At 53.9% G+C, this 26,260-nt stretch overlaps 2 protein-coding genes across 2 annotated transcripts; one reads left to right on the forward strand and one right to left on the reverse strand.

Annotated features, from left to right (window-relative positions):
• Positions 1-1,248: 1,248 nt before the first annotated feature.
• Positions 1,249-3,228, reverse strand: LOC123494959 (uncharacterized). The gene is made up of 6 exons (XM_073505789.1): positions 2,945-3,228; positions 2,748-2,866; positions 2,365-2,680; positions 2,162-2,267; positions 1,868-2,088; positions 1,249-1,801 (listed from the first exon to the last, which is right to left on the reverse strand). The coding sequence occupies exons 2-5, from the start codon at positions 2,831-2,833 to the stop codon at positions 2,006-2,008; spliced, it is 591 nt and encodes a 196-aa protein (XP_073361890.1). The 5' UTR covers positions 2,834-2,866; positions 2,945-3,228; the 3' UTR covers positions 1,249-1,801; positions 1,868-2,005.
• Positions 3,229-16,695: 13,467 nt separating this feature from the next.
• Positions 16,696-17,250, forward strand: LOC141027121 (uncharacterized). The gene has a single exon (XM_073504057.1). The coding sequence runs from the start codon at positions 16,696-16,698 to the stop codon at positions 17,248-17,250; it is 555 nt and encodes a 184-aa protein (XP_073360158.1).
• Positions 17,251-26,260: the final 9,010 nt, after the last annotated feature.

A 26,260-nucleotide genomic window follows, 5' to 3' on the forward strand; every position in this document is an offset into this window, starting at 1 on the left:
ATGAGCCAGTGGTCTTATTATGAGCGGCATCAAACCCAGACTAGTGCGGTATTTGAGAGAATCAGACAAGCACTGGGTTGAGGAGCTCGACTCCGTACTCTAGGGGCTACGGACCATGCCCAACCGTACCACCGGATACACACCTTTCTTCATGGCGTATGGCGCGGAGGCTGTATTGCCCTGCGATATTATCCATGACTCACCTCGAGTGCTTATGTACGAAGAGAGAGAAGCCGAGCTTGATCAGCAGGACAACCTAGATCCTGGAAGAGGAGCGCGATGTCGCAAAAGCCCGTTCAGCATTTTACCAACAGCAGGCTCGAAGATATCAAAGCAGAGAAGTACGGGCCAAGACCTACAACATTGGCGAACTCGTTCTACGCCTGCCGGAGAAGAAAAAGGACAAACTCAAGCCTAAATGGGAGGGTCCCTTCAGAATTGATGAAGTTCCCACCGGAGGGGCGTACCATCTTCGTGATGCATCAGACAATCGCCTCGAGCCGAACCCCTAGAACGCGGCTAGACTCCCAAGATTCTATGCCTAGCGCCGAATTCCTTGTTCATCTCCTTCTCCCCTGTAGTTTCCATTATTCTTTCTCTCTTTTCGGATTACTTTTTTCGTTCTCGCTTTAAAACTTTCGTACGGCTAGACCGCACACCCCTGACGCATACATCTTTAAATATGTACGTCCATCATACCTGGGGGCTTCTTGGACAGAAGCTTTTTATTATTATTCCTTGAGCATCAAGCTCTTCACATATGAGTTTTTCCATATGTACCTTTTCTTCGCCACTATATGCATCGATATGACTTAAGTTTTGGCCAAGCTGGGTTGCCTGGCTCCTGTGCTTATGCCCTACGTTCCCGTTAGTTTGGCTAGGGCATAAAGGGAGCACCTCTGCGATTGTTACTGCCGGGTCATCCGGATGTGTACCTCACACTGGGTGAAGCCGAAAGCTAGCGTTCTTAAGGGAATATTCGGTCGATGAATGAAAGATGTATTTTGCACTCACTCCATTGTGAACCCCCAGAAGCTATCATTACTGTGATTTTCACATCACAATTCGGACATGTATACTAATGCATGCACACCCAGGGAAAGGAACCCTTAACGGAACTATTCTCTCTGGAAGATGTTTCTTACAATTTCAATGTAATATAACATAGCTAGCCAGATACAACTTGTCTGTTCAAGCAACTATGACCCCTACGCCTAGTTTTCGCGCATATCCCGATCTATTCGGCCGTGCGGGTATTCGGAAACACTCCGCACCTTCGGGTCCAGAGGTTGAAGTGAAAAGGTCTGCCATGACAAATGCTATACAATTCAGCTAGAGTTACATATATCAAGGAAAGTACATAGTCACTTGGACTAAAACACTTCCTCCTCTACACCGTCCAAAAGGCAATCTAACTTACAATCCTGTTGGGAATATTTGGCGGCCACCTCTACTTGGTCATATACTAAACTAACGAGAATTTCTTCCCCATCCGACCCTAGCGGTCCGACACGAGCCATGTGATTAGGATCCAGCTTGGTATATCGCGTCTTCACCATGGCCCAGGCCTCTCGCGCACCCTCTCGGCAGGCGGATATCTTCCATAGTTGGATACGCCGCCGCGCTCCTTTGAACAGCTCTACAAGCTCCTCCATACTTCCTGGAGGGGAGGCGGATGGCCATAGGGCCTTGGCAACACTCCGCATCGCCAGCCGAGCCTGCTCGTGCACTTGCGACAGCCCTTGCAGCAGATCACTTGATGATCCGGACACCTCCTCTTCAGGACGGCCCGTCAATATACCTGCAATCATAACTATATCAGTTCCATTTATCTCCGAACTACTTTAAAAATAGTTCAGACACATACTGAATATGCCACCCCGCAGCTTCTTGTTTCCTTCACGGAGTCAGCTAGCTGGGCTCGCACATCTTTTAATTCTTCACCCAATGTAGTGTTGGAATACTGTAGCTTGTTTTTCTCCCCTTTGACTCGGGTCAGCACACGCTAGCCTGCGGTGTGTAGCCTTTTCGCCTCTTTTTCTCCCTCTTGGGCGATCTTCAACTTCTCTTCAAGTTGATTGGGCGATCCTATTATGCGATCAGCAATAGTATTAGTACAGTTGGTATACAATTATCATTCCTCGATGGAGGGGAATGTTACCAGAAGACGCCTTCTTGAAGTTTTCCAGTTCGGCGGTAGCAGCATTCAGCTGCGCCCGACACTGCTCCAGCTCTTGGGCTAGCAGGCCATTCTTCTCTATAAGGACCTGGTTATACAACGATTCTTAAATCAGTTGTACCAACTGCTTTCAGTCTCAGGGGCTACGGGTATATGGTTATCCTTTTCGGACAAAAAAAACTTACCTGCACATCTGTCAAATGTTGCTTTGTGGCTTTTCTAAGCCCATCTCGAGCAGCTCGGATGTATGCGTCAGCCGAGCTGAAGGCATTGAATGCCTCTCCCGAGAACTTAGGGTCTCGTAAGACAGCCCTGCAGCGCCGATGATTCATGGCGCTCTCTACTTCCGAGTTGGTAACAGACATGTCTTCCGAACTCTCATCTGAAGGACAGTCCGGCGTTGTCCCCATAGTGCCCCCCACCTCTCCGGTGGGATCTAAATCCCGGTTGTTGGGAGTACGACCGGCCGAATCCCCGGACATAGTCCGGCGAACCTTTTTCCTAATACATGACCAACATAACAATCACAGTTGGGTACGACTGCCAAAGCATACCTTCAAACCCATACCTCTTTGATGAAGGACCGGCCTTGTCTTCGCGGACCTTCCTTTTCGAGGCCTTGTTCGGCGCGGGAGCCGCTCTTCTTGGAGTCATCCTCGGCGTAGCATGACGTGCCGAACGTCTCCCCTTTGAAGCATGAGACAGTGCGGTGGGTGAGGCAGTGCGAGGAAACTCTTTTGAGGGGGATTTCTCCTGATTACTTACGTGGGAAGCTGGAAGAAGACCAGGATAATTGGCGATAATGTCCACTTCTATGCCGTCATAACTCGCCTGGTAAAACACCCCTTCCGCGAGTACCACGAATATATCCGGGTCCTCTTCGAACCTAGGATCAAGCTCCCGGTTGTGATTCTCCGGCTGTGGGGCAGGGCTATTAAGCCCCTCGGTTACCTTCCGCCAGTGTTGTTTCAAAATAGACAGATTGGGAATTCGTTAAAGATGGCCAAGAGAGCGGAGTGAATAAAAGCAAAGGAGTTAGGACTTACCAAGCTGGGAGGGTTGTACATGGAGTACCCGTCTCTGCGGTTGATGCAGAGAAATTCTTCTTCCTCCCCTTTAAATAGCTCGGCCAGTATCTTGGCTAGAGCGGCGGGGGTGTCCGGACCATTCCGAGCACAACGGGAGGCATCATCCTCCCCATTATAGTGCCACATTGGGAGCCCTCTGTATTGAAGTGGCTGAACCCCTTGCACTATGGAGATCGCCATCACCTCTACTATTGTAAAGCCAGACTGGGCAAGCATCCTTATCTTGCCCAGGAGCTGACGAACCTCCGCACTGTCCTCCTCTTCAAGACTTCGGGGACGCGAGCTGTGACATTTCTTTAACGGAACGCTTGCAAATTTTGGGAGACCCTCATGAACTGGGTCGGGAAGAGCGACGTCTTCTATATAGAACCATTCGGAAGGCCATTCTTTAGATGTCTTCCTTGGTGTGCCGGACAGTTATCCGGTATCTGCGACGCGCCATACTTCGGCTCGGCCCACTTCAAATATTGACCCCTGGTGGTTGCGCGGGACTAGACAGAACAACTTCCTCCACAGTTCGAAATGGGCCTGAATGCCCAGGAATAGTTCACACAAAGCGACATAGCCCGCAATATGCAGAACGGAGGCGGGAGTAAAGTTATGCAGCTGAAGGCCATAGTATTCCAGAAGCCCCCGGAGGAACAGATGGATTGGAAACCCAACGCCCCTTAGCAGATAAGGGACGAAACAAGCTCGCTCCCCCCGGATGGATTGGGAAAATCCTCCGCCTGGGTCTCACAGTTAAGGGAAGCTTGCCCTGCTCGAATAGGGACTAGATCTGCAGGGGGAAGGAATCCCTGCGTTTGCAGCTTCATTAATTGGATGTAGGCCACTGAGCACCTCTCCCACTCGCCTCTCTCTGAGTCCAAGGAGGAACTGAGAATGCTAGCCATGTTGGGGTGGCTTCTCCTAGTAGTCTTTGGGGATTTTTTTCGCGAGATATTGAATGGATCTAAGATCCGATCTCTTTAAATAGGCACTCTTCCTGACCTAAACGGGGTGCTATCTGCAAAAATAACCTGACCCCCCGCATTTGCTCGACACGTGGAAGACGAGGTTATTAAACACACAGAAGCCGAGGGGAGACATTGAATCTACGGTCGAATACACTACATGGAAATTATTAAAGGAGGAACCCGCCTTGCAATGCCGAAGACAATTTGTGTGCCGAACACCTCGCTATTGAAGACTAGTTCAGGAGCTACTGAGGGAGTCCTGGACTAAGGGGTCCTCGGGCGTCCAGCCTGTCATCGGCCGGACTGCTGGGCTGTGAAGACATGAACGCCAAAGACTGTACCCGTGTCCGGATAGGACTCTCCTTGGCGTGGAAGGCCAGCTTGGCGAACCATCTATGAAGATTCCTTCTTATGTAACCGACTCTATGTAACCCTAGATCCCCCCGGTGTCTATATAAACCGGAGGGTGTAGTCCGGAAAGCATATACTCATTACCATAGTCATACAGGCTAGACTTCTAGGGTTTAGCCATTACGATCTCCTGGTAGATCAACTCTTGTAACACCCATATTCATCAAGATCAATCAAGCAGGAAGTAGGGTATTGCCTCCATAGAGAGGGCCCGAACCTGGGTAAACATCGTGTCCCCTGTCTCTTGTAACCATCGACCTTAGACGCACAGTTCGGGACCCCCAACCCGAGATCCGCCGGTTTTGACACCGACAGCAGCCCCTAGCCCCCTGCTGGAAGGGGGTGAGCCGCTTCGGATCCCGCCAGCAACCCCTGTTGTGGAGGACGGACCTGGTCACATGCTTAAGGTTGCGCACGAGCGGAGTGTCGTCCGCCACAAGCTATTTCAGGAGGCAATGAGCGTGATGAGCCGGCTCGCTGGGGAACTCGTGGATGTTGACGCACTCCTTGAAGCCGAGGGTCTTCGCTGGTGGAGGAGTGGCATCAACTGAAGGTGGCTATCAACTTCGCGCGCCTTCAGCATGAGCACGCAAATGCAAAGGCCGAGGCATCCCTGGCAACCTCACGCGAGGCCAGTGCCCGAGCCTTGGAGGAGGCCAGGGAGGCAGACTGTCGCCGCGCGATTGCCGAGGAGCGCAGGCGGGAGCTCCAGGCCTTGAACGCCTCCTTGGAGCAGTAGGTGGAGGCACGCAGGGCCGCCTTGGCGTCGATCAAGGGTGCGCCATCCGACGAGGAGATCTCGAGGCACGAGGAGGCACTATTGCTGGAGGCCACAGAGCGCAGCCTCGAGCTCGAGCGGTTGGAGACGAGGAAGCGCCAAGTCGCCCAAGCAGAAGATGATGTCGGTGCGTGCGAGGCCAAGGCCCAGGAGGAGGTTAACCGCTGGGTGGCCAAGGCTCGCGCAGATCTTTTTGGCAGGTACGACCTGAAGCTGACGCTCGTGGAAGCCGAAGCTGTGGGTAGGACTACTGCCCTCAGGTTAGGGTTGGCTGAGGCTGAACAGCGCGAGAAAGCCGCCGCAGCCGCCCTGGTCTTAGTATAGGGCTGAGCTGGCCTCCGCCCGTGCCGAGCTGCTTTCTCTTCAGCAGCGGGTCGCCAGTGCCGAGTCCTTCGCGCAGCAGAGCAGGGAGGAAGCGCTCTGGCGGCAAGCGCTGGAGCGCGTGCACGCCCCCATGCTCCCAAGCCTCAGGATCAGAGCCAACGCGCAACAGAGCAGGGGGGAAGCGCTCTGCGACAAACATGCCCTTCATCCCCACACAAACGATTAGACCAGTCACCTCCGCTTCTTCACCGATGTGGTGACCCGCCTGGACAATCGACCCGAGAGGGCTTGCGAGCTTGTTGAAGAGATGAGCCGTGGCCTGCTCGGGCGCGCGTTCTCCCGCGTCTTCAGCCACCTCCAAAACATCTACCCCAACTTCGATTTGATGCCGCCATTGCCCGTGTACCCGAGACCATCCAGGGCGACATGGCGTGCTGGTCCGAAGATAATGTGGATGCTCTAGACAGGGCCTTCACCTCCGAGGATGATGCGGTGGTGGTCGCGGCAGATGAAGGTGACGTGGTCGATGATGGTGAGGGCGGCGCCGGCGATGGTGACGGTGATGCCAGCTACGGCGACAGCGACGCCAGCGGCGCGTCTGAGGGCGACTCGGAGGACGCGGTGAGCGACATGTCCAATAGAGCCCGTGCTTCCTTGTCGTTGACCCTGCATGCAAAAGCTCGGGCACGGCCCTGGAAGTTGTAAGAGAATTTTGGGAGGGGGAGCCCCTCATGTAAAAAGATTACTGCTTATATTCCTTAGGCCAAGCTGGAGATGTGTTTTCATGAGACCGCGAGTTCTGCCGTGAGCTTGCTGCTGTAATTTACCTTAGTCAGGACAAGTTCCAAACCGGCTCGTGAGATCGTGAGCTCCTGAGGAGCCTGTCGATCCGTCCAAGAGGGCCTCGCGAGAAGCAAGCGCCAGCCATGGCAGGACGTGCACGCCGCGCACGTGCGCCGCGCCCAGCCCCCGCTCGCGAGGGGCTCGCGAGGGGGAGGCAGCAGGTGCGGACTCCAAAACAAGGTAAGGAACCAGATCGCAAGAAATCACACGGACGAGAAAAGACACCCCCCGCGTATACCAATGAAAATTCAACTTCAAACTTAAATCCATAGCCAGAAACAGGGCTACAAAGAAGAGGTTAAAAGCAAATGGCTGCGTCCACCGCCAAGTCTAATCTTTTGGTCTTCCACCAGCGCGGATTATGGTGCCTCCACTAGGACGTGGGCGGGAGCCCCCGAGGCCCGAGGGCGGCTCTCCGGAGACTCCGGGGCGTGTACAACCCCACTCATTATTACATGAGACTGTCACGAGCGAAGACCTTCATAGGCGCGAGTCTTGCTTCATATCCCCAGGCGAGGGCCCCGCCTTGCGCCACCCACGACCACCGTTGGGGCGTCCGGAAACCAGGACGATGCCAACGGGCAAAGGGGACGCCAGCGTCGCCCTCGGCGACCACGGGCCCTCTGCCGGGGGGAAGGCTTGCCAGTGCCTCCCAGGCAGAGGACCTACCTCCAGGCGACGCCTTGCTCGGTGTGATGCGGGTAGGGGCCTTGCTCCTGGCTCCTCCCGCGCAGCCCCCTGCGCGCCTCCCCTGGCGGAAGGGGGCCCGCCATGCTGGGGCCGTCATCCACCATTGTGACCTGATTCACTTGCGACCCATGGTTAGCGTAAGCCTACTCTTGAGAGATTAGCGGTACCCTGTAGCTGTTGTCACCGGCATAGTCGGCGAGGTTCCCGGGCGGCTCCTGGAAGGCCTCGACTTCCAAAGTCCTCTCTTCCCAACCCGGCTCGAGGAACACGTCGGGGTCATCTTCCGGCGCGTACTCCTGGTCCATCTTACGGGGCACATAGGGACGGCTCCGGAAACCTCACTGAAGTGCACCGCGCTCCACGTTGCCCAGCCCGACGCGCCGCTCTGAGGTCGTAGGGTGGCATCCTGCCAGGACCGTGGGTGGCAATACTCACTCCTGCGCCCATCGGGGAAGGCACAGGTGCAGTTGGGTGCCCTGCGCCACCGGTTGCGTCGACACCGACGAAACCTCCTGGTGTGTCCAGGAGCACGCGAGTGCGACGAGGCACACCATGCGATACGGCCGCAGCCTGAGGTGTATGCAAGGAGCAGAAAAGGAGGCGTACCCCTGGCTGCGGCTTCCAATAGCTCGGCAATGCGCTCCAGTAGCGCTTCTCGTCCAATCTCCATCAGTCGGCATCGCAGCAGCTCTCGCGCCATTGTGAGTGCGGCCCTCATGTTCGCTTGTTCCCGCCGGGTGTGCAGCGCCATCGCTGCAGCGTAGCTTGACGCCCTTGCGGTGGCCCGCGCGCGCCGCGGAGTAAGGGTGGATGGCGTGGAACCGCGCTGCCCGGGCCCTACAGCGTTTGGCGGTGCGCGTGCCGCCTAGGCACGGGGTTGAGGTCTTCTTGGGCTGACGATGCCGCTCGGGCTGGCCAAGCTGCCCAATGGCCGGCGTCAGCCCTCAGGTCGCCGGACATCGGCGCTGCGGAGTGCTGGTGGGTCTGCTGATGGAAGAGGGGCTTCGGTGCACCCCTACCTGGCGCGCCAAATGTCGGATTTCAGGTTCCGGCAAAACCCTTGAGGTTCGGACACTGGGGTGCGCACAAAGATCTCTCCTCCCTAGCACACACCCTCACCGCGATCTCAAAGCTCGACGCGTGGAACTCACAGAACAAGAGACACAGCGTTTATACTGGTTTGGGCCACCGATGTGTTGTAATACCCTACTCCAGTATGGTGTGGTGGATTGCCTCTTGGGTTGAGGATGAACAGTTACAGGGGAAGAACAGCCTCCCGAGGAGAGGTGTTCTTTTGATTGGTGAGCTTGTGAGGTGGCTGGTGGTCTGAATGATCCGTCCTCTGATAAGGTAGTGGCTAGTCCTATTTATAGAGGCCCTGGTACTCTTCCCAAATATTGAGCAGGAAGGGATGCCACAACGGCCAAATTTGAAGGGAGACAACCAGTACAAGTTATCCCGACTAAAGGTGGTCTTCGCCTGCCAAAGGCTCTGGTGGTGACGCCGTCGTGCTGGTCTTGGTCTCGTTGCACCGATATGGAAACCTTTGCCTGACGCGTCGGGACTCCTCGCCTGCGCTTGCCTCTTTAGCAACAAAGAGGAAACGAGGACACTGCGCGCGCTGGCGCCCCTGGCCTTGATCTCTCCGCCCCTCGCGGGCCAGCGTGATACGCCGCCCCCAAGGAAGTCTTGCATCGTCCGCCTCGCGAGGCTTGGCCCCTCGCGAGGGTCTTGAGTGTTTGCTGGTGAAGATGGGCCGTACAGGGCCGCGGGTGGAGCCACACCATTGGCCATTGTCGGATTTCGGTTCCGGCAAAACCCTTGAGGTTCGAACACTGGGGAGCGCACGAAGATCTCTCCTCCCCCAAGCTCACGCCCTCACCGCGATCTCAAAGACTAGCTCAACATACCCAAAGAACAAAGGGGCACAAGGTTTATACCGGTTCGTGCCACCGTGGCGGTGTAATACCCTACTCCAGTGTGGTGTGGTGGATTGCCTCTTGGGCTGAGGATGAACAGTTACAAGGGAAGAACAGCCTCCTGAGGAGAGGTGTTCTTGTGCTTGGTAAGCTGGTGTGGAGGCTTTTGATGGATTGGCCTTGATCCAAGATGAGTTGTTTGCTACGGTGGTGGCTAGTCATATTTATAGAGGCCTTGCTCCTCTTCCCAAATATTGAGCGGGAAGGGATGCCACAACGGCCATGTTTTAAGGGGGACAACTAGTACAAGTTATCCTGACAAAAGTAGTCGTCGCCTGCCAAAGGCTCTGGTGGTGACGCCGTCATGGGCTCCACGGTGACCTCCGTCTTGCCGTCCTGCTGGTCTTGGTCTTGTTGCACAGATATGGAAACCTTTGCCTGATGCCTCGGGACTCCTCGCCTGCGGTTGCCTCTTTAGCACCAAAGAGGAAACGAGGACACTGGACGCGCTGGCACCCGCCTGGCGCCCGCCTGGTCATGGTCGTCATGGCTTGCGTCACGGGAACCTCGCGAGGTGCCCCTTGCCTTGATCTCTCCGCTCCTCGCGAGCCAGCCTGGTGAGGCCGCCACCAAGGAGGTCTTGCGTTGTCCTCCTCGCGAGGGTCTTGTGTGTTTGCTGGTGAAGATGGGCCGTACGGGGCCGCTGGTGGAGCCACGCTGTGGGCCGGAGGCAGGCAAGTCTGGGGACCCCCGTTCCCGGAACGCCGACAGTAGCCCCCGGGCCCAAGGCGCGCTTGGACTTGGCTTCGAGGCGCAGCCCAAGGGCAAGTGCGGAGTGCCGCGGGCCCCAACAGCCTACGGCCTCGCTTGACACGTGGCGATTGATTGGACGTGGGCGTCTCCGCTTCCCCACGCTGCCTCGGCAACTGCCCGTCTGACAAAAGACGGGCGCGGGAAACGCTTGCCTTCATTGCTTTCCTTCGTCTTGCTCGAGATCCCCTTTCTCGCTCCTTGCTTCTGAAATCTCCAGATATGCTTCAATCCCCTTCCGAACCAGCGACCAATGGCACCCCGAAAGGTCAAGGCCGCTTCGCTGCCCGCCTGGTACAAGCCGGCTTTGGACGCACCCGATGTCTCAGAGAAGAACCTCACCACCACGCGTCTGCTGACGGGGGGGGGGAGAACAACGAGAGGGGGAAGACCGAGCTGCGGGTTGGCTCTGCCGAGCCGGAGGCTTTGGGAAGCACCATCTACCCCTTCTTCATGAGCAGCCTCGTTGCGGGGCTGGTTCCCCCCTTCTCCGACTTCTTCTATGCCGTCCTCAGCCATTATAGGTTGCAGGCCCTTCAACTCCATCCCAACTTCGTCCTTCTCCTGTCAATCTTCACCTTCTACTGTGAGGCATACGTCGGGGTGATGCCATCCGTGGCTTTGCTGCGCCACTTATTCTTCCTCCAGATCAATGGCGGCCACACCTCAGCGTGCGCCAACTTTGTCGCAGCCGGCAAGGCCAACGCGATCTCGAAGGCTGGAAAGAAGGCCGAGGGCTTCAGGAGCAGGTGGGTCATGATGGATGCCAAGTGCGTCCACCCACGGTTGATGCTGCCGACAGAGATGCCCCAGTCCGACGAAGGGTGGCTCTGCGCGAAGCTTACTTACGACCGGGCGAAGTCGGTGCTGGAGAAGATGACCGCCGACCTGAAGCCGGGCAACACGAAGGCGGCAAAGATGACGGGGGCCATGTTCCTGAGGGAATTCCTGATGCTGCACGTGGCTCCGCTCCAGGCGTGCTCGCGCCCCTTGTGGATGCTTGGGGGCGAAGAAGATAAGCTTCTCTTGAGTCCGGAGACCTTGTCTGTGTCACACCCTGCATTTTGTAACATGTCATTTGCATTATTAAAGCATGAAATTTGGACCAACAAAAACTTTTGCATTATTTGGCTTTTTATTTGGAGTTGGTTTTCTCTCTGTGATTTTTAAGTGCTCTTTAAAGTCAACACAACTCCACCCTATATACCTCATCTCCTTGCCCCAAACTTCTGCCCAATGATCATGCCATGTGTATGGAACAGTATAGTATTTTATTACAAAAATAATTTGGCCAAATAGTATTTTCAAAAATTAGTTTTCCAAAAAACCCCTGAATTGCGGTTTGCACTACAAGTACTTGATTTGGGGTATGAAAAATATTTCAAAAAGTATATTTGAAACCTATTAGATATAGGATTCCCATAAACCACAAAAATATAATTTTAAAAGTTATTTTCCTATTTTATTTAAAAGCTTTTTCTTAAGGCCAGAAGTGGTCTTTAATAGGTAAAAATTATTTTATTGTTTCATAAATATATGAAAAAAATCAGGGAAACTCTGTGGACATATATTTTCCATATATAAGAGTTTCAAGACATGGTCATGTTCCAAATATTGGACAAAACCTCCCAAAACCATTTCTGCCCATTTCAAAGATTTGAAATATTTCTACAGGAAATATTTTCATAAAAATCCAAGGAAAATCCAGCAAGTGACAAATGCATATTGTGATCACCTTGCAAGGCCTCATCTCAATTAAGGTCGGTTTGGTTCACCAAAATGCCCCAAAACCCTCTCTGACTAGAATCAAATTTGAACAACTTTGTACTACCAACTTACTCTCCTTGACCCCAACTTTTGTGATCATGTTCACATGACCAAATGAGGCCTCTACACCAAGTGGTGCATCAAGGAGAAGTGAATTGCTCAACTAGATCTACACAAGTTCATTTCTGCTAATTTCTAGGGTTTACAAAAGTTGCATTGGCAACTTTGCCCAAATAAGCTCCAAATTGGTGGAAAGCCCTAATTATATGTGACATTTCACCCTGTGGAGTCTCATGGCAAATGGAAATCATCTACTTGCCCAAACCTGCATCAAACACCTTCTGCCACTTTACCAAAATCCCATTTTTGGCCTCTTCCACTAATCTCCGTAGGCTCAACTTTCTACCACGACCCCTCCTAGTCCCCCTCTAGCACTTGTGTGCTTGCTACCCGAGGAAGCAATGATGAAGGGGGGAGAACCCCAATTTTTCTTCACTAGACAGTGGATTCCTCCCTCTCTCTCAGCCTCCTTCTCTCCCCTCAGCTTTTCAGAGCACCCAAGGCTCTCCCCAGCTTTTGCCCATGCCTCCTTCAGCTGCCAGACACAAGTGGACACGCGCGAACGCGGGAAAGCCGCGGATGCCGGCCAAAGTCGCGCTCTGGAGCGCCTTACAGGGCACCCGACCGTTGACGCCGCGTCTCCCGGCCTCCTCGAGCCTCCCCCGCGCGCCAGTCGATGGTCCTCGACGTCCGTTCCACGCCAGCAGGCCGCCCACTTGCTCCCGCACCCTCCTCTCTCTCCTGCAGCTCGCGCCAGAACGCCGCCCCGCTCGGCCAATGCTCGCGCCGCCCCTGTGGCCCGCCCGCAGCTCGTCCCGCTCCTCCTCTCTCTCCCTGGCACCCTAGACCACTCCCACAAACACCCCCGAGCCCTCCATTCCCTCTCTAACGGCCACCCGAGCCGATCCAGCGGGCACCCGCAGTCCGCGCCTACAATGGACCTCGGCCAGCCTATATAAGGCGACCCCGAGCCTCTCTCTCGCTTCCTGTCGCTCTCCCACACTCCCAATCTACCTTCCGATCCATCCATTTGTCTCCAGAGCCACCCGAGCTCGAGATCGAGCTCGAGCTCCGCCGCCTCGGCTCGTCGGCGTCCACGGGGTACAGGCCTCCTCTGCCCACATTTTCTCTCGATCTGGAACCGCACGGCGTCACTGACCATTTCCCCTCTCTTCCCCACTCCTTTTGCAGCCGGGAACGGCTGGAACCATCGACGCCCGAAGCACCTCCGCTGCGTGACTTCGTCGCCGGCGAACCAGGCTGCTCCGATGACCAACTCCACCTCCACCCGAACGGCGACACAACGCTGAGCCCAGCCGTGCCCTCGCCCGACCTCGCCGTGCCCTGCATCGTCACCGGTGAGCTCGCCGGCCATCTGGACTCGGGGTTAGGGATGACAGGCAGGCCCCGCCCATCGGCCTCTCCCCTCCATCGTCTCTCTCTCTCTCGCTGACGCCTGGGCCCCGCCCGTCACGTTTGAAAACCTGGCGCGCGCGCGCACCGGCTCTCCTGGGCCTTTTTCCCCTCTGGGCCTGCTACACTGCAGCTGTTTTGGCCCGGCGGGCACAGTGCCCTTTCTCTTTTTCTTTTTCTGTCCCTTTTCCAAAAATTCCATAGGATTAAATATTAATCCAAATGCAATAGTTCTAGTTCCAAAAATCTTGTAAAAATCCCACCTATTTAATGGTGTAGTTTTCCTACATGCCCAACCAACTTTTCTGTACTGCTCAAATTCAAATTCAAATTTGAGCAATTAAATCCTTGTTTAAAAATCCATTGCTTTGTCCCTGTAGCTCCAAATCCAAAACTAAGAATTGCCCCTCCTTAGTTTTAACCCTAGTATTTACCAAAAATGAGTTGACATTTTTCTGAGCACTTTGGTTTTTCTGTTTTATTATTGTCTTATTTTTCCGTTGTTTTCTTGCGACGATTAGATCCCGTGTTTGACGAAGTAGTTGGAGGAGAAGAAGGAGAAGGGCCTGAAGACTTTGAAGACCAAGCCAAGCAAGGCAAGCAGCCCTTTGACCATGTCCATGAAACCCTTTTTATGCATGTCATATATCACTTTACTATTGTTGCATCGGAATCATGATGTGATGGTAACCACTTTGATGGGTTGCATCTGTTACTTCCTCGTTGATACTTGCATGGTGCATGACCCTACCTCCTTATGAGGGTTATGCCGGTGGGAGAAGATAGGATGCTAAAGTAGATGCTACGCAAATGGGACAGGTATATGCAGGGTGATGGAGGCAAGTATGCTCCCAAAGGCTTTTTGAAAACCCCGCGGGTGCCACTAATGCCCGAGGGAGATGTTGAGCTAGGTAACCACTTGACAAAGAAGTGGTGTACCGGAGAAGGATATGTGAGTGTGGTTTCAAAAACGGATTGGTTTAAGTTGCGACCGTTATTCCAACCTTACATGCGCAACCACACTACCCTTATATGGGAAAGGGCATTATTGATTACCTAGGCCGATGCTAGCTTGGAGCCCGCATTACTAGTGACCGGAGAGTTGTTGGTGCGCTCTCTCGGGACGGGGTCGTGCCAGGTAGGGCGGCCAAGAACATTTTTATGGGGCACCGGGCACACCGTTGGTACCCCGTGCCAGTGGTATGTGATAAATATGGGAGCAAGGCTCCACAATTTTAAGATGTGAAATGTTGGGCACGGGGGTTACTACCAATCGAGTGGACTCCATGTTAGTGTCGTCTAGGGAAAGATAGTGATCGGGTGCTTACCCTGGGTACTTGAGGTACCGCGGGTCGTGGATGACACGGAAGTTCCCCGGATCTTGTGGCTAAAGTGTGCAACCTCTGCAGAGTGTAAAACTATACGAATAGCCGTGTCCACGGTCAAGGACATTTGGGTAACCGCTCTTGGGCTACGTCCACTTGTTTACGAAACCTGGTGAGTGTGTTCGGATAAGTGGGAAGAACTACTTGAGTCAAGTCAAAGGACTTGACATGATTGAGTTGGGTTGGTGCCCACTCCATTTATGTTAATACCTGTAACCAGTTATTGAACATGTCAGAGCACAACAAAATTAGCTTTCTGCAAAAACTTACCTATGTCATGCATTGTTGTATCTTGAACCAAAACATGGGTTGCTTGCGAGTACATTCAAAGTATTAATTGGCTTGCCACTGGTTATTTAATTGGCCAGGCATGGAAGAACAGGAGTTCGAAGAAGAGTTCTTTGGAGACGAACATGTGAACTAGGACGTTTCCCAGTCAGAATGCCTGTAGGGTTAAGGCAGATGGCATGGGTCCTACTTATCGGCGAAGATTTCCGCTGCTTAAGTTTATTTGGTACTCAGCCTTATGGCTTTATCCATGTAAGACTTGACCACAATGGTCATAATTTGTGTAAGAAGGTATGTATGGATGTAAGGCTCTTGCTACTCAGTTTCTGTGTGTTTAGTGAGCATTGATCTCTGGGATCACTGTACACGTGCATTCGGTGATCACGACTTACGAGTCGGGGTCCCCACAGAGCTGGTATCAGAGCCATCCTGACTGTAGGAAGCCTTAGTTAGCATGGACGTTAGTTAGGGTGAGACTATCTACAAAATTACCTATATACCTACGTTTTCTAAAAATGCCCCAAACGTAGGTCACATTTCCTCTATTGACCCTTCCCCTTCCACTTTTGTAGATGGCCGTCGTACTCGACGACTTCCTGACCACTGGCATTCCTGTGCTTCTTGAGGATAGCCTCAAGAAGTGCCAGTTCACTCGAGCCCCCACCTTCTCCTATCACGAGCACTGGATCGACAGCACCAAGAAGGAGTATCACGTGGAGGTAGTCGTGAGCGCGAACGACTCTCTGACAAGCTGGTTCTTTGAAGGACCCCAGATGGCGACCCTGCTTCTTGCCGTAGAGACTGCTGCACTGAAGGCGCTGACTCGCCTTCGAGATCTTCTGCCAGAGATGGCAAGTGAGCCAGCCACTCGTTCCCTGCCTTATCGTAAGGAGGGTGATGACGAGACCAGCGCACCAGCTCCACCCATGGACGAGGGGCTTCTCCTCCGTTTCCAGACCTACTTCAGCTTGTGTGCTGACAGCCTTGCACAGCACTTGGCCTCGGAGTCGATGGAGCTTCGGAGGGAACTCCATGATACCAAGGAACTCCTCCACCTAGCTCAGACAAAGGCGGACAGGATCAAGAAGGATGGTGCTCCCCCTGGACAGCCCGTTGTTGCCTATCGAGGCGGGCGACCCCCACAGGCTACGCATGCCAAGGGATCATCTCGGCCACGCCGTATGACGGCGAAGGAATATCGCAACCTCTTCATGGTGCCACCAAGCAGCGCTGTGTTCAGCTCCTCCACTCCCCCACTCCCTCAACTGACGAAGAAACTGAGACAGATGAAGATGAGGAGGAAGACCCAGAGGAGCCGGAATACGCGACCGAGCATTCCACCACTTAGACACCGTTCAGGACTAGGATAGGCCAGTCCGTAACCCTTAAGGTAGGATAGGTCGTGTACCCCTATGCGAAGTCGAGTCCATGTAATGGTTCAAATGAAACCATGTTGTCTTGTGGTTGCCTTCAACTTGTTTGATGGAAGTCGTACTTTCCCTTCGGGAACTTGTAAACGACTACATCCCCCATTTGGTTTTAATGCATGAGTTTGGCCCTTCTGGCCCTTGCTTAACTTAAAATTGGGTCACGCCCACCCCCTTACTAGGCATCCCATCTATATTGCTTTCCCTTATCTTTCCCAATCATGAGACCTTGACCGCTCCAACAGGATGCCTGTTGTAACACGTACTGGTACCTCTACTCAGCAGCAAGAAACTGGAGCAGGAGCCAGCCAAAACCAAACCCAAGGACAAGCTCCACCACCCCCACTGCGTCCAAACATGGACATGGCTCAGCTTCTCCAGGCCTTCCGAGAGGAACACCAAGCCAACACTGCAGCCCTCCAGATGATTGCTCAAGCTGTCAACCGCCAGCCGGCGGGGAACGACAATGGACGCTCCACGTTGGCAGAGTTCAAGAAGCATGCACCACCCACCTTCATCGAGACTGATGAACCCCTGGATGCAGATGACTGGGTCCGCACCATTGAGGATCTGTTGGAACTAGTCGGCTGCACTGAAGACCACGAGAGGGTGGCATATGATGCCCACTGTCTCGAGGGAACTGCCAGAGCTTGGTGGGATGGATTCAAGGTCATGCATGCTGGGCAAAACATCACTTGGAATGACTTCAAGACAGAATTCCGCAAGGCCCATATTCCTTCCGGAATCATGGCCATCAAGAAGCGTGAGTTCCGAGCCCTGAAGCAAGGAAGTAGCACTGTCAAGGAGTACATGCAGAAGTTCAGTGTTCTCTCAAGGTATGCTCCTGAGGATGTCAGCACTGATGCTGCCAAAAGAGAGCGCTTCATGGAAGGCCTTAACCAGACTCTATAGTACTCGCTTGTTGTATGTGACTGCCCAACCTTTCCTGATCTGGTGAACAAGGCACTCATGCTTGAGGACAAGCAATGTGCTTTGGATGATACCCGTAAGCGCAAGATGATCAGCAAGGGCAGCTCCAGCAACCAGAAGCCTCGCCCGTGGCAGCCAGCCCCGGTCAAGCCAATCAATCAGCAGCCAAGAGCCCCTGCACCCCGCACCAACTATCAGTTACAACAACCCCAACAACAATGCCGGCAAGAGCATCAACCCCAATCAAGCCACTTGCTTTGGATGTGGTCAGGCAGGACACTACTCCAAGTATTGCCCCCAACAAGAAGCCCGATGCCCCGCGCCCCAATGCGCAGAACCCAGGACAAGGCCGCGGAATGCCACCAAGGAACCAAGCTCCCCGCAACCCGCCTAACAATGGCAAGGGTCGTGTGAATCATGTCACTGCAGAAGAAGCCCAGGAAAACCCGGATGTCGTGCTGGGTACGTTCCTTGTTAACTCAGCACCTGCAACTGTCTTGTTTGATTCTGGAGCCACGCATTCATTTGTCACCCAAGAATTTGAATTAAAAAGTGGCATGACCCCTACACCCCTGAATAACCCTATGGTGGTACAAACCCCCGGAGCAGAGATGAGAGCCAAGGTAGGATGTAAGGGAGTCGGAATTGTCATTAATGGGGTAGACTTCCTAGCAGACCTTATCATCGCGACCGAAGACTATCTTGGAGTTCGGAAAGCAGATCCCGCCTTGCAATGTCGAAGACAATCTGCGCGCCGGACTCCTCGTCATTGAAGCCAGGTTCAGGGGCTACTGAGGGAGTCCTGGACTAAGGGGTCCTCGGGCGTCCGGCCAATTATCAATGGGCCGGACTGGTGGGCTGTGAAGACATGAAGGCCGAAGACTGTACCCGTGTCCGGATTGGACTCTCATTGGCGTGGATGGCAAGGTTGGCGACCAACTATAAAGATCCCTTCTTATGTAACCGACTGTATGTAACCCTAGATCCCCCCGGTGTCTATATAAACCTAAGGGTGTAGTTCGGAAAGGACATACTCATTACCATAGTCATACAGGCTAGACTTCTAGGGTTTAGCCATTACGATCTCGAGGTAAATCAACTCTTGTAATACTCATATTCATCAAGATCAATCAAGCATGAAGTAGGGTATTGCCTCCATAGAGTGGGCCCGAACCTGGGTAAACATCATGTCCCCTGTCCCCTGTGACCATCGACCTTAGACGCACAGTTCGGGACCCCCTACCCGAGATCCGCCGGTTTTGACACCGACAGTCACCAAGACCTCCGAGTCGATGGCGGTAGAAGAAGAAGCCGGAAGCTCCGGAGCTTGTGGGACCTCGGCCAGTGAGCCGAGGATGGGCGCCTCCGGACCCGGCGTGGCTGCGGGGGTTGCCCTCTTCTGGGGATGCTCCTCTGGGCCTCGCGAGGATAACCGGGCTGGGGAGGCACGAGCGCCGTCGCCGCCCTTCTCCGTCGGAGGAGGTGCGGCCATGCCAGGCTGCTGGGTCCCCGAGGGTGCGGCCGCCCCCTCCCTCTTCTTCTTTGCCGACAGCATTTGCCTGACAGTGCAAGAGGAGACCATCAGGAAGCAGCAACAGAAGCAGGAGCAAGAACAAAGTCAGGGCAGGGTCCTTACTAGTCCACGGCAGCGTAGCCCCGCGGCCTCTTTAGAAGTGCGGAGCCCAGGGGCCTCGCGGCAGGGGCACTGGCGCGCGAGCTCCAGGAGTAGATGAGCCCACGGCAGCCGGCCCGGCGGCAGCACTAGAAAAGTCAGAGCAGGAGCATCGCCTCGGGAGATCAGCGCTGACTTGCTCTTCGTCGGGACCCCAGCCGACGACTTCTTTGAGGGGGTGACCTTGGACCTTGTGGTGACCTCGGTAGGGGGCGTGACCTCCTTCACCGGATGGTCGTTGGCGTCGTCGTCATCGTCTGGCAAGGCGCGGAGGAGATCAGCCTTGCACGGAGGGGAATACCCCCCTTCCCCCTCCTGGGTCACCTCCGAGTCCCGCTCCTCCTCCTCGACGGAGTCATCGGAGGACACCATCACCGGAGCCGTCACCACTGGGGTCTCAGAGGGCGCTGGCGGCACGAGTCCGCGCCCGTCGAAGGTGGGCATGTGTAGCACCCACGATGCGGCTATATCTCACACGTGTCGAGGCACGACTTAGAGGCATAACCGCATGGTGGTTTTATCACAAGAAGGGTCATCTTCACACAATCCCATGTAATGAACAAGAATGGGATAAAGAGTTGGCTTACAATCGCCACTTAACACAATACATTAATTAAACATACATCATTCAGAGTACACACATAGTCCGACTATGGACGATTACAAATGAAAAGGAAGACAACCCCAAATGCTAGATCCCCGATCGTCCCAACTGGGCACCACTACAGATCATCAGGAAACCAAACATAGTAACGACCAAGGTCCTCGTCGAACTCCCACTTGAGCTCGGTTGCGTCACCTGCACTGGTATCATCGGCACCTACAACTATTTTGGTAGTATCTGTGAGTCACGAGGACTCAACAATCTCAAAACCCACGAGATCAACACAATTTAAGCTTATGGGTACGAAAGGGGTAAATGGGTGGAGCTGCACCAAGCACTAAGCATATATGGTGACTAACATACGCAAATAAGGGAGAGAAGAGAAGCAACGCAATGGTCGAGAAGCTAGAAGTGATCAAGAACTGATCCTGAAACTACTTACCTAAACCGTGTTCACTTCCCGGACTCCTCTGAAAAGAGACCATCGCAGCTACACACGCGGTTTAATGAATTTTTAATTAAGTCAAGTGTCAAGTTCTCTACAACCGGACATTAACAAATTCCCATCTGCCACATAACCGTGGCCACGGCTTTCAAAAGTTTATACCCTGCAGGGGTGTCCCAACTTAGCCCATCACAAGCTCTGACGATCGTCAAAGGATATTCCTTCTCTCGCAAATACCTGATCAGACTCGGAATCCCGGTTATAAGGCATTTCGACGATGGTAAAACAAGACCAGCAAGACCGCCCGAATGTGCCGACAAATCCCGATAGCAGCTTCACATATCTCATTCTCAGGGCACACCGAATGAGCAATACGTACAACTAAAACCAGCCCTCAAGTTTCCCGAGGTGGCGCTGCAAAGGGCTCTAGTTTGGACCAACACACAGAGGAGCACTAGCCCGGGGGGGTTAAAATAAAGATGTCCCTCGGGCTCGCGAAAACCCAAGGGAAAGTTATAGGTTGTTAGGCAAATGTAAAACCAATGTTGGGCCTTGATGGAGGAGTTTTATTCAAAGCAAACTGTCAAGGGGGTCCCATAACCCCAACCGCGTAAAGAACACAAAATCAAGAAACATAACACCGGTATGACGGAAACTAGGGCTTCAAGAGTGGAACAAAACACCAGGCATAAGGCCGAGCCTTCCACCCTTTACCAAGTATATGGATGCATTAATTAAATAAGAGATATTGTGATATCCCAAAATCATCATGTTCCAACATGGAGCAATCTTCAACTTCACCTGCAACTAACAACGCTATAAGAGAGGCTGAGCAAAGCGGTAACATAGCCAAACAATGGTTTGCTAGGAAGGTGGGTTAGAGGCTTGACATGGCAATATGGGAGGCATGATAAACAAGTGGTAGGTAGCGCGACATAGCGATAGAGTGAACAACTAGCAAGCAAAGATAGAAGTGATATCAAGGGCAATGGTCATCTTGCCTGAGATCCCGCAAGGAAGAAGAACAAGTCCATGAAGAAGACAAACGGACATAGTCGAACGAATCCTCACAATCGCAACATAACCGGAACTATCAAGAAGAAGCAACACCGGAAAGAAGCAAACAACATGGTAAACACACAAGCATAAACATGGCATGGTGCACAAACAAGTGTGATGCATGTCAAGTTTAAATAGGTATGGCATGGCAAAGTGCACAAACAATACTAGAAATTAAGTGGAGCTCAATATGCAACGAGTTGCATATTGAAGAAACACCACATTCAAGTTATTTAGTTAGCTCTTGTTTATGTAGCCAACAATATTAAATGTTATTCAGCATGGCAAGGGGTGAAGCATAAGTAAACTAACTATTTAGGCAAGTTTAATGAGGCCGGATATAACAAACAACAAATCCGAAAAATCCCCATGTGCAGATTTTGGTTATGGTATTGTTCAGCCCTAAACCATATTTTAGAGTTCTTAAACCTGCAAAGTAATGTCATCATGTTAAACTATGCATTTTTCCACCCCATTTATATATAAATTTTATTCAAAATGGAGCTACGGTTATTTAGTTATGAAATAAAGTTTTTTAGCATGGCATTTATGCAAATTAATGCAAACAGCAAGTTAAACATTTTTAACATGGATGAAAGCAGCACAATATGAAACTAGATGAAATTCAAAGCATTTTACATATATGAAGTATTTTAATCCGATGCACGGTTAATGAGTTATTATATGCATCAAGACTAGGGACTTTTCTGTAAAACTGCAGAACCCTGGATAAAAGTGAAATTCGTAGATTTGGGAAAAACATGATACAGGTCGAAACTGGCTGGGCCACAACAGAACAGAGGGGCTGGAGGGGCTGCTCACCCATCGGCCAAGCCCAGCTGGAGAGGAGGAGGCCCAAGCGACGCAGATCTGGGCTTCTGGCATGCTTGCGGCCCAACAGGCTAGCCATGCTTTCGCGGTCGAGGACGGGTTCAACACAGGCGAGACGCTCGTCTCCTTGTTTGTGAAACAGGGGATCGAGCAGCAGGAGGAAGGAAGCGGCTGCGCTGGAGGGTCCTGGTGGCCGGATTCGGCGACGCGGCGGGGCAGATGTCAGATTACGGGTTCCGGCAAAACCCTTGAGGTTCGAACACTGGGGTGCGCACGAAGATCTCTCCTCCCTCTAGCTCGCATGCATCATGATCTCACGGGCTAGCTTGACGAACCCAAAGAACAAGGGGACATGAGGTTTATACTGGTTCGGGCCACCGTTGTGGTGTAATACCCTACTGCAATGTGGTGTGGTGGATTGCCTCTTGGGCTGAGGATGAACAGTTACAAGGGAAGAACAGCCTCCTGAGGAGAGGTGCTCTTGTGCTTGGCCAGCTTGTGGATGAGGATGATCTGAATCCGTTCGAGTTCTCTCCCATGTCCGTTGCCAGCTACGGTGGTGTCTAGCCCTATTTATAGAGCCCCTGGTCCTCTTCCCAAATATTGAACGGGAAGGGATCGCACAACGGCCAAGTTTGAAGGGGGTCATCTAGTACAAGTTATCTTAACAAAAGTAGTCTTCGCCTGCCAAAAGCTCTGGTGGTGACGCCGTCTTGGGCTCCACGATGACCTCCGTCCTGCCGTCCTTCTGGTCTTGGTCTCGTTGCACCGATATGGAAACCTTTGCCTAGTGCCTCGGGGCTCCTCGTCTGCGCTTGCCTCTTTAGCACCAATGAGGAAACAAGGACACTGCGCATGCTGGTGCCCGCCTGGCGCCGGTCGTCATGGTTTGCGTCATAGGAACCTCGCGAGGTTCCCCTTGCCATGATCTCTCCGCCCCTCGTGAGCCAGCCTGGTGAGGCTGCCCCCGAGGAGGTCTTGTGTCGTCCGCCTCGCGAGGCTTGGCCCCTCGCGAGGGTCTTGAGTGTTTGCTGGTGAAGATGGGTCGTACGGGGCCGCTGGTGGAGCCACGCTGTGGGCCGCAGGCAGGCAAGTCTGGGGACCCCCGTTCCCAGAACGCCGACAATCGCCCCCGGGCCCAAGGCGCGCTCGGACATGGCTTCGAGGCGAAGCCAAGGGGCAATCGCCCCAACAGCCTGTGGGCCTGCTTGACTCGTGGCGACTAATTGGACGTTGGCGTCTCCGCTTCCCCACGCCGCCTCAGCAATTGCCCGACTTGACGAGTCCCTGCTCCATGGAGAGAAAAATCATCATTACCTATGATCATGGGAATCACCGGTTGGCCTTCCCCTGGCTATAAATGAGGAGAGGGCAGAGCAACCATCGCTCATCTCTTCCTACTCCGCTTGTTTCTTCTCCCTTGCTCCATTGCTGTTAGCGACACCCATGGCGCCGATAGAGAAGCTCTCAGCCGCGGAGAAGGGGAAAGCCCCCCGCAATGAGCCCAGGCCACTTTCGCCGAAGAAGAGGCCGAGCCACCGCCGCGACATAGTCGTGAGGCCGGAGGTTTCTGTCGGATTACGGGTTCCAGAAAAACCCTTGAGGTTCGAACACTAGGGTGCGCACGAAGACCTCTCCTCCCTCTAGCTCGCACGCATCATGATCTCACGGCCTAGCTCGACGAACCCAAAGAACAAGGGGACACAAGGTTTATACTGGTTTGGGCCAACGTTGTGGTGTAATACCCTACTCCACTGTGGTGTGGTGGATTGCCTCTTGGGCTGAGGATGAACAGTTACAAGGGAAGAACAGCCTCCTGAGGGGAGGTGCTCTTGTGCTTGCTCAGCTTGTGGATGAGGATGATCTGAATCCGTTCGAGTTCTTTCCCAGGTCCGTTGTCAGCTGTGGTGGCTAGCCCTATTTATAGAGGCCCTGGTCCTCTTCCCAAATATTGAGGGGGAAGGGATCCCACAACGACCAAGTTTGAAGGGGGATAACTAGTACAAGTTATCCTGACAAAAGTAGTGTTCGCCTGCCAAAGGCTCTAGTGGTGACGCCGTCTTGGGCTCCATGATGACCTCTGTCCTGCCATCCTTCTGGTCTTGGTCTCGTTCCACCGATATGGAAACCTTTGCCAGGTGCCTCGGGACTCCTCGTCTGCGCTTTCCCCTTTAGCACCAAAGAGGAAACAAGGACACTGCGCGCGCTGGTGCCCTCCTGGCGCCCGCTTGGCCTTGGTCATCATGGCTTATGTCATAGAAATCTCGCAAGGTTCCCCTTGCCTTCATCTCTCCGCCCCTCGCGAGCCAGCCTGGTGAGGCTGCCCCCGAGGAGGTCTTGTGTCGTCCGCCTCGCGAGGCTTGGCCCCTCGCTAGGGTCTTGAGTGTTTGCTTGTGAAGATGGGCCGTACGGGGCCGCTGGTGGAGCCACGCCGTGGGCCGCAGGCAGGAAAGTCTGGGGACCCCTGTTCCCAAAACGCCGACAGTAGCCCCCGGGCCCAAGGCGCGCTCGGACTTGGCTTCGAGGCGAAGCCAAGGGGCATGTGCGAAGCATCGCGGGCCCCAACAGCCTGCGGGCCCGCTTGACGCGTGGCGACTGTATGGACGTGGGCGTCTCCGCTTCCCCACGCCGCCTCGGCAACTTCCCGACTTGATGAGTCCCTGCTGCATGCAGAGAAAAATCATCATTACCTGTGATCATGGGGATCGCCGGTTCGTCTCCTCCTGCTATAAATGAGGAGGGGGGCAGAGTCCCCGTCGCTCATCTCTTCATGCTCCGCTCGTTTCTTCTCGGGGGCAGCCTCACCAGGCCGGTCGTCATGGCTTGCGTCATAGGAACCTCGCGAGTTTCCCCTTGCCTTGATATCTCCGGCCCTCGTGAGCCAGCCTGGTGAGGCTGCCCCCGAGGAGGTCTTGTGTCGTCCGCCTCAAGAGGCTTGGCCCCTCGCGAGGGTCTTGAGTGTTTGCTGGTGAAGATGGGTCGTACGGGGCCGTAGGTAGGCAAGTCTGGGGACCCCCATTCCGAGAACACCGACAGTAGCCACCGGGCCCAAGGCGCGCCCGGACTTGGCTTTGAGGCGAAGCCAAGGGGAAAGTGCGGAGTGCCGCGGGCCCCAACAGCCTGCGGGCCTGCTTGACGCGTGGCGACTGATTGGACGTTGGCGTCTCCGCTTCCCCAAGCCGCCTCGGCAACTGCCCGACCTGACGAGTCGCTGCTACATGCAGAGAAAATTCATCATTACCTGTGATCATGGGGATCGCCGGTTGGCCTTCCCATGGCTATAAATGAGGAGAGGGCGGAGCCCCCATCACTCATCTCTTCCTGCTCCGTGTGCTTCTTCTCCCTTGCTCCATTGCTATTAGCGACACCTATGGCGCCGATATGGAAGCTCTCAGCCGCGGAGAAGGGGAAACCCCCCGCGACGAGCCCGGGCCACTTCCGCCGAAGAAGAGGCCGAGCCACCACCGCGACATATTCGTGAGGCCGGTGGTTCCTGTCGGAGTACGGGTTCTGAAAAAACCCTTGAGGTTCGAACGCTGGGGTGCACAAGAAGATCTCTCCTCCCTCTAGCGCGCATGCATCATGATCTCACGGCCTAGCTCGACGAACCCAAAGAACAAAGGGACACAAGGTTTATACTGGTTCGGGCCACTGTTGTGGTATAATACCCTACTCCAGTGTGGTGAGGTGGATTGCCTCTTGGGCTGAGGATGAACGGTTACAATGGAAGAACAGCCCCCTGAGGAGAGGCGTTCTTGTGCTTCGTGAGCTAGTGTGGCTGAGGATGACCTGAATCAGTTCGAGTCCTCTCCCAGGTCATTTGCCATCTATGGTGGTGGCTAGCCCTATTTATAGAGGCCCTGGTCCTCTTCCCAAATATTATGCGGGAAGGGATCCCACAACGGCCAAGTTTGAAGGGGGACTACTAGTACAAGTTATCCTAACAAAAGTAGTCTTCGCCTGCCAAAGGCTCTGGTGGTGACGCCGTCTTGGGCTCCATGATGACCTCCATCCTGCCGTCCTTATGGTCTTGGTCTTGTTGCACCGATATGGAAACCTTTGCTTGATGCCTCGGGACTCCTCGCCTGCGCTTGCCCCTTTAGCACCAAAGAGGAAACGAGGACACTGTGCGTGCTGGCGCCCTGCTGGCGCCCGCTTGGCCTCGGTCGTCATAGCTTATCTCATAGGAACCTCGAGAGGTTCCCCTTGCCTTCATCTCTCCGCCCCTCGCGAGCCAGCCTGGTGAGGCTGCCCCCGAGGAGGTCTTGTGTCGTCCGCCTCGCGAGGCTTGGCCCCTAGCGAGGGTCTTGAGTGTTTGTTGGTGAAGATGGGCCGTACGGGGCCGCTGGTGGAGCCACGCCGTGGGACGCAAGCAGGCAAG

The sequence above is a fragment of the Aegilops tauschii genome, chromosome 7 (genome assembly GCF_002575655.3).
Source record: "Aegilops tauschii subsp. strangulata cultivar AL8/78 chromosome 7, Aet v6.0, whole genome shotgun sequence".
NCBI lineage: Eukaryota > Viridiplantae > Streptophyta > Magnoliopsida > Poales > Poaceae > Aegilops > Aegilops tauschii.